Here is an 8,394-nt window from a genome sequence, read left to right as displayed (position 1 = left end):
GCTACAAGACAATAGAACATTTCCCCCACGAACTCATTTCTTTGAAGGTTGGGCGGCAATATTGGGCAGGCGGGTCCTAAAGCACCACATGATCACTATCAAACGTTTTGGTAACACAAAAGAACAAGAACGAAGGCAACTCAAATTTGAAAGAAACCAAGAATAGTTGTTGAAGTTTCGAAACGTTCCTCCGAGAAATGCGGCTACTTGCCGCCTCTTTACTTTCCTATCACTTGTTTCTGAAACAAAGGAGAGAACTTTTTACTTTCATTTTTTTTTTTGGGCAAAGGTAATTCTTTTATTTTTCTGACAAAGAAAAAATACATAATATTTAGTATAACGATATATTGTACACACGAAGGGAGAGAGAGTTCGGCTAAGTCATACAATAGACAACTTAATTTGGTATCGAATTCGCCATCTACGAGATTCGAACCTAAGACTAAAACCTCTTACTTACAAGTAAAGAGAAATAGTACTAAACCGTACTATTGAATGGTTAATATATAATATTAAATTAACAAATAAAAATAAGCACCACAGTTAGCTCGATGACAAATAATTTATCATTAGCAATTCCGCCATTTCATATTAAACTCTCTCTCTCTCTCTCTCTCTCTCTCTCTCTCTCTCTCTCTCTCTTTGTTGCGTATGGAGAAGAGCTGTTTTGTATGAAAAGTCAGCTCCTCTCCTGATCTCTTCCAAACAATTCTCTCCCTCATCATAACTTTGTTTTTGAGAAGAACAGAAGAATCCAACATCAGCTTTCAAAAACCACATCTTTGCTCTCCTGCTCCTAATAATCAAAACCCATTTTGGGAACATATCAGTCTGTTGTGTATTGTCAATTGATTTTACAGTGAAATCTCAAATTTTTTCCTTTGTTTAATCAATTAGAAGCCACCCAAATACCAAGCCGAAGAATTGCATGCCTTTTAGGTCTCCTTTGGTGCAAATTTAACCTCCCAATATACTACAATAGGGTTCAAATGATATACTTGAACTTGAAGCTGCAGCTTTTGCCTTAAGAGTGTGTGTGTGTGTGTGTGTATCATGTGCAGCTTGTTCATGCCAACTACTAGGATGGAGAATTTTCAAGGTGATTTAACCGACATACTAAGAGCTGGTACTACTACTGCTACCGTTGGAGCTGATCCGTCTGATCATCAAGAACCTTACACCGACTCGTGGCACTTTCCATATGATCATCCCATGATATTCCCATCATCCTCATCAGCCATGGAAGAAGAAGAAGAAACTAAGGACAACTTTGGCGATCCATTTTTGTCGTACATGCGCGATCCGCTGCTTAACGAGCTAGACATATCAAGTTCCAGCCTTTTCAGCAGCCCCAATTGTACAGCTCGTGCGGAGGAAGGTGTTACAACTACTACTTTTGGTAGCGGTGGCGATGGCAGTCATCATGTACTTAGTCTTGGGCATCACAACCATCAAAGTGGCCGTGTTGTGGTTGATGGTGATCCAATAAAGAGGCCTTACAACATATTCTCACGGATGCTACAGATCTCTCCGAGTGCAAAGGTACCGGTGTCGCCGTGTGATTCTCCGGTGATGGGTGCATCAGTGTCGTCGTCTACTAGCGGGGTTAAAACATCGTCAGCTTCTGCTGCCATGGTTGCAAGCGACATGATTATTAATGGGAACAGCTCATCAGCAGCAAAAGGTTGCTTGCCTGAGAACACTGGGATGCAGATCTCATCTCCACGGAATCCGGGTATCAAGCGAAGGTAAGGACCCATGAGAGAGCATTTAATATTTCTTACAACTTGACCATGATTCCATGAATTAATTATTCTAACTAGTAAATAATTACTGGTATATAAATTAATCCTGATTGGTAATTAAGGTTGCATTATCATCATCATCATTTCATAGATCAACAACCTTGATGAAAAATTGCCTTATATGCAACTTGGGTTTTGATTTGTACATGGAGAAAATCTAAGAATAGGGTTTGTTATTTAAAGCGTTTCTTAGTTATTATGAATATAAACAGGGTTTAGGGTATAGCAAAATAGGCTAGAGCAGTATGCTCTTCTTGCACTCAAGTTCGAGTCTTCTTCTTGTAATTTTTTTTTTTAGTACAACAATATATTTTACACTAAAAGGAAGAAGATTCGGTTAAGTCACACAATAGGCAACCTAATTTGATATTGAATTCACCATCCACGAGATTCAAACCTAAGACCTCTTACTTACAAGTGAAGAGTGAGACCACCATATTGTAGTACTGAGTGGTTCCTTCTTGTAATTTAGATAACTTTAGATTGAGCTTCACTTGTCTAAAATAAAATATATCAAATATTGTTAGGTTTTGACTAGCTCTAGAGTCTTCAATCTTGAAGATGGTGTAGCTCTCTAACACTGTTTTTCAGGTGAGATTGTTAAATAGTGACAAGCGTGAAAATTACTATCTAGCATATAGATAACTAAACATGATATGTATCTTTGTCTTTGTGGGTTTTAATCAAAGCCTGAAAAGGTATGGGGCTTTGCTTTGTGTCACAATAACAATCACACACATAGCTTTCATCTTTATGTATCCGGAAACTACTTCCCCCCACCCAATACACACCGCCTGAAAGGATCACTCACTGTTTTTCGATTGGTATTGGTCTTCCTTTGGAATATACCATCTATCACTTCATCCTTTCAATTTCAACAAAAACAGGGATGGAAAATGAGATATTTCATCCGCTCCCACCAATTTAATATAAATTAAGTGAGTTTAATTTTAACGTACGTAACTCTACATGAATCATACTTAACTATCTTTAATTACTTATATCAGCAGGAAGAGCCAGGCAAAAAAGGTGGTGTGCATTCCAGCGCCAGCAGCTGCAAACAGCAGGCCTACTGGAGAAGTAGTTCCGTCTGATCTGTGGGCATGGAGAAAGTACGGTCAGAAACCCATCAAAGGGTCACCTTATCCAAGGTTAGTAAGTTTCACTTGTCATCATCTCTCTCTCTCTCTCTCTCTCTCTCTCTATATATATATATATATATATATATTATATACAAATACTTGAAAAAAGTTTCATATTCACTTGTCATATAATAGAAAGTTCCTATGTAATTAAAACTGAGGACTTGCCAGCATATCTCACTGACAACCATGAATGGTTGTGTCCCCTTTTCTTTGATCATATCCATTTCCATTAAATTCTAAATTCAAAATAGGGTTTTAGTTCACTACGAGTGACGCGCCCTTATGTTAGCCCGATAAAAAGATTTTGTGCTTCGGAGTATGAGATTGTACGAATTTTTTAACCGTTTAATTTTAATTTTTATAATTTTTAAATAAAGATCTAATGTTTCAAAAGTTCGAATCAGTATATCCCTATCCATACTCTGAGGCTCTATGTATAGAAGTCCCTAGTCCGTGTAGAGTGAGAAGTGGAAAACTAGGCTAGGGTTAAAATAGGTCAATGTAGCTAATTTTCACACTCATAAATTTTCATTTATGGAACTAATCTGCGGATAACCTTTTCTTTTGGGAGCATTTTTTATCACCACCATTCAGTGTGGTGTATACTCACCATCCTATTTATCATCGTTAAATGAGTTTGAATTTCGAGATTCATGTAGTGAATAAGCACAAATCTTAAAATTCAAACTCATCTAATGATGATAAATAAGATGGTGAGCATACACCACATTAAATGGTGATAAGCAAAAATGCGTTTTTTTCTTTTCATGTATACCACTTATTTATACATAGCATTTGGATAGGAAAAAAAAAAAAAAAAAAAAAAAACCTAAATAAATAGAACTGCACCGAAAAGTGCGACAATCATTTTCCATCAAACTCAAACCACTTACCTTTATTTTAAGGAAAGAACTTGGTTGCTGAATCTACAGCAGCCAAGTTGTGTTCTTATTTTAATTTGAATTATTCTAGTGTAGCGAAAGTTTGCGTCTTAAAAAAATATGTGGACAAAAAGAATAGTGAATTCACGACCCTATTTGTAAGTAGCACAGAAACTCAGCATTAGTACCAGTCAGTTTTGTAGAATATCCCCTCAAAGTGACTATTACTAGTTGATATGTGATGAAAGTAATATGAAGGATTTGATCAACATTAATCATCATTATAATCATAACAATCATCATCTATATATTAGGCAATGACATTGAACTTAACCTTAACTAAGTCAATCGATGTGTTTGATACTACTTGCAGGGGTTACTATAGATGTAGCAGCTCAAAGGGTTGCTCAGCAAGGAAACAAGTAGAGCGTAGCCGGACGGATCCAAATATGTTGGTCATCACGTACACTTCTGAACACAACCATCCATGGCCTACTCAGAGAAATGCCCTAGCTGGCTCAACCAGATCCCAGCCATCCAAAAAAGGTGGCGCCGCTGCCTTGAAGATCTCTCCCGATAGCTCTCATCAGCCTCATCAAAAGCCAACTAGCCCAACAAAGGAAGAACAAAATGAGAATGTGAATGATAATGATGATAATCATATGTCCCCAACAGTTATTACAGCTGGAAGTGCTTCAACAGTGAAGGAAGAATTTGAGGACATTGAAAAGCAATTAGAGCTTGATCATCATCATCAGCAATTAGGGTTTGCTTATAGACCATCTATGCCTGATGAGCAGTCCAACCAGTCACACCATCCTGATGACTTCTTTGCTGATTTAGGAGAAATTGAGGCTGACCCACTTAACCTCTTGTTTTCACAATGTTTCTCGGTAGATGAGCAGCAGCAAAAGGGAGGCAAGGCTGCAGAGCCCTTAGATCCATTCAATCTCTTAGATAATTGGTCAGGAGATCAAAACACCAACAATACTTCATTTGCTGAAGCTAAGAGGCGGTTATAACAAGGCCAAGACTAATCACCCTGAAAAGATATCATCAACTCCCCTAAAACAAGAGTTAAGAGTTTACTCTTTTTAAGTTAGTTTTTGTTCTTTCTTTTTGGTGGTGCAGTTTAAAACCTAGTCCTTGTGGTTTGAATTGAGTTTTACATGTTGGGGTGGGGTTCTAATTTTTTTCTTCACTTTTTTATAAGTTTTTTTTTTTATTTTATAATTTTGGGTTCTTGTTATTTACCAGAATAGAATCAGGGATTTGGGAAGAGAGGTGATGTGAAAAGAAGAAGGGACCTGGATCCTTTCCGGATCCATGCATCTTAATTTTAGGAATCCATCAATTCAGATAATTAAAATTTAATCTAATAGTTAAAAACAGAAATTTATTTTAAAATTATAATAATTTTAATTATTTGATCAAATTTTAATAACTCGAATTAATAGATCCTTAAAATTAGAATACATGGATTCCGGAGAAGAGAGGGAGAGAAGGTAGTTGGTTGATTGGGAGCAGAACCAATGAGTCCCACATTCCCTTTGGAATTTTAGTGGATGGGACAGAAAGCTGAAGAACAGAAGGATTCTACAGTGGAAACAAGTACCTCCATCAGAGACGAGACTGGAAAGCTCAGTCTCTGAGTGTGTGATAGGATAGATTGATGTGAAGATGGGACTTGCCTTTATTATTCATCCTTTAAAGTGGAAAGAATTATTCAACCAGAAACTTTGGTCATGTGGGTGGGTATTCTAAAAAGAAAAAGAAACAAGCTTATTTTTATTGTTTTTGGTAAGAGATTTCAAGGAAAAAAATACAAAACAAAAAACGGAAAATTTTATTTTAATTCTTGTTACTTTTTGAATAAAACTTTTGTGTAAGATTAAAAACTAATTAATTCTTGACATTTAATTGTAATTTTTGAATATTAAATAGATTATAATAATTATTGAGTTTTTTGTTTGTAGGTTATACATTAATTCTCATAAATAATAAAAATGTTATTTATCATTGTTCCCACAATAAGAAAAGTCATATATTTTTCATTGTGCATGAATTTCTTCATATATATGTATATGCATATTATGTACATATTGATACTATAGTTATGCACTAACACATTTGTACAGATACATTCGTACCGAAACTTACATACCGATACTTCTGTACTTATGAGTAAAATAAGGTACCTAAAGTTATGTACTGATACATTCATACCAAAACTTCTGTACCTATGAATAAAATAAGGTACCGAAAGTTATGCATAAATTGTTTTTGTTTTGTTGTTGAATTTTTTTTAAAATAAGAATTTGAATTTTGAATGAATTTGTATCTATTAATAGAATTGGAGCACACAAAACAAACATTCATTATGAATGGGTAAAGAATTTCGAATGGTAAGTTTATAAATAATATGAATGTGCTATAATTACTTAAATATGGTAAGTTTTAAAAATAAGAACTTATATTATATTTTGAAAACTCTTCAGGTTAAAATCTAAAAAAAATCTTATTGAAACGCTAAAATCTGAACGGCCTAACAAAAAAATTGAAAAGATGACAAAAGAATCTAAGGAAGAAAGAAGGAATTACTAAGGAAAAGCTTGACTTTTCTCATCAGTTTAGTCTAGGGATGTGTAAATGTGAGATTGATAAAATACATGCTTTGGGTTCCTCACATTTCTGTTTCTTTTATTATCATCTAAGTTGTTGTGCTTACTTTGGAGATTGTTTACTAGTGTATTACTATTGCTTAATCGAATATTAGATTGTTTTTGTTTTTTCAGGAAACAAAATTACTATTCATAACTGGCTCTTTATCGTTTTTTTTTTAATTTTTTTAAATCTTAAGAAATGTTAAAAAGACTCTTTCAAAATGGAATTCTTTATGAACTCTTTGTCATTTTATAGTTTAACATCAATTATCGAAGCAACCTTATAAAACATTCTGCTAAAAGCATAAGATGGAAGAAAGTCTAAGAGCAATTACAGCGTTGGAGCCCTCCCCCCTGGCAATGCACTATTCAATCCACCTAATGAACAGTAATTGCCCTTAATGAACAGTAAGTAGCCCTGGCAATAGAAGTTGCATCTCCACCGTTACACTTCAATAGCCCTGGCAATAGTCAATAAAATATTAGTATTTTTTTTATTTATAAAATAATAAAAAATAATTTTAATTGTAATATCGGATAAGATTTTTAATCGTTCTCGTTGCGCCACGTGTCATTATCCGAAGTATTATTAAATAATACAAAATAATACAATTATTGGTGATGGATTTCTAATAAGATTATTAACCAATCACGTCGCGCCACGTGTCATAATCTGTTCAAAATCTTTGACGATAGATTTCCATCAGATTTTTAACGAATGACGGCATGCCACATGTCATAATCTGTTCACAATCTTTGAGGATAGATTTCCATCAGATTTGTAACGAATGACGGCATGCCACGTGGCATTATGCACAACCTAATCCTTTCTGAATCCTTTATACAATCCACCATCCATCCTCATAATAAAAATAAGTAACAAATAAATAAATAATACAAACAACATAATTATAATGTAAGTCGGTAACAAATAAATAATACAAACAACATAATTATAATGTAAGTCGGTAACAAATAAATAATACAGACCATAAATAATAAATTATGTAGGTAACAAATAAATAATACAAATAATAAATAATAAATAACAAATAAATAATACAAACAATAAATAATAAATTATGACGGTAACAAATAAATAATACAAACAATAAATAATAAATTTTGTACGTAACAAATAAATAATACAAACAATAAATAATAAATTATGACGGTAACAAATAAATAATACAAACAATAAATAATAAATTATGTAGGTAACAAATAAATAATACAAACAATAAATAATAAATTATGTAGGTAACAAATAAATAATACAAACAAATAATTATAATGTAAATTTGGGTATCAAATAAATAATATATTGTTACCTGATCCGAGTAATTTTCCCCACTTCGAATATTACTACTAGCTTGTGCCAAGGCGTCTCTCCACGTACTAAACGATTGGCTAAGTAATTTCCAACGACTGGACATCGATTCTTTGGTTTTTTTCCCACCAATTTTCTCAAGAAAATTGGTATGAATAAGACTCCACATTTCTCGCAACTGCATCTCATTACCCGTAAGCGAACTATGAGTAACTTCAACCCAGCTAGTACACAACGCAACATCTTCAATAAGCGACCAATTCGTACCTGCACCAGTGGTCATTTTGTTGAAAAAAAAGGATTCAAACTTTGAGACAAAGAAAGGAATGTGATTGAAAGTAGTTGAGAAAATATGAAATTGTTATGTAAGGTAGATGATAATGAGAAGGTATTTATAGAAAAGTAAAAACAATTTTTTTTACAATTTTTTTCAGATTTTTCAGATTTTTTTTTGAATTTTTTTGAATTTTTTTGAATTTTTTTTAAATTTTTATTCAATTAATTAATCTCTGCCGTTGGATATAAAAAAATTTGAATTCCAACACTTCAGATTGTGCCACGTGTCACAAC

The 8,394-nt window shown here is 33.6% G+C and overlaps 1 protein-coding gene across 2 annotated transcripts; it reads left to right on the top strand.

Moving 5' to 3' along the window:
* The first annotated feature begins 588 nt into the window (after nucleotides 1-588).
* LOC137726863 (putative WRKY transcription factor 14) lies at nucleotides 589-5,210 on the top strand. Of its 2 annotated transcripts, none has more exons than XM_068465817.2 (3): nucleotides 589-1,748; nucleotides 2,813-2,956; nucleotides 4,205-5,210. In XM_068465817.2, exons 1-3 carry the CDS (start codon nucleotides 1,054-1,056, stop codon nucleotides 4,851-4,853), a joined length of 1,488 nt encoding a protein of 495 aa, XP_068321918.1. In that variant the 5' UTR covers nucleotides 589-1,053; the 3' UTR covers nucleotides 4,854-5,210. The 2 variants fall into 2 exon arrangements, with proteins under 2 accessions (XP_068321918.1, XP_088550070.1); XM_088693944.1 differs by having other exon boundaries at nucleotides 732-1,748; nucleotides 2,816-2,956.
* Nucleotides 5,211-8,394: the final 3,184 nt, after the last annotated feature.

Source organism: Pyrus communis, chromosome 5 (genome assembly GCF_041283825.1).
Source record: "Pyrus communis isolate YQ-2024b chromosome 5, ASM4128382v1, whole genome shotgun sequence".
NCBI lineage: Eukaryota > Viridiplantae > Streptophyta > Magnoliopsida > Rosales > Rosaceae > Pyrus > Pyrus communis.
The sequence above is the reverse complement of the archived record's forward strand: the minus strand, read 5'-3'. Positions and strand labels throughout refer to the sequence as shown.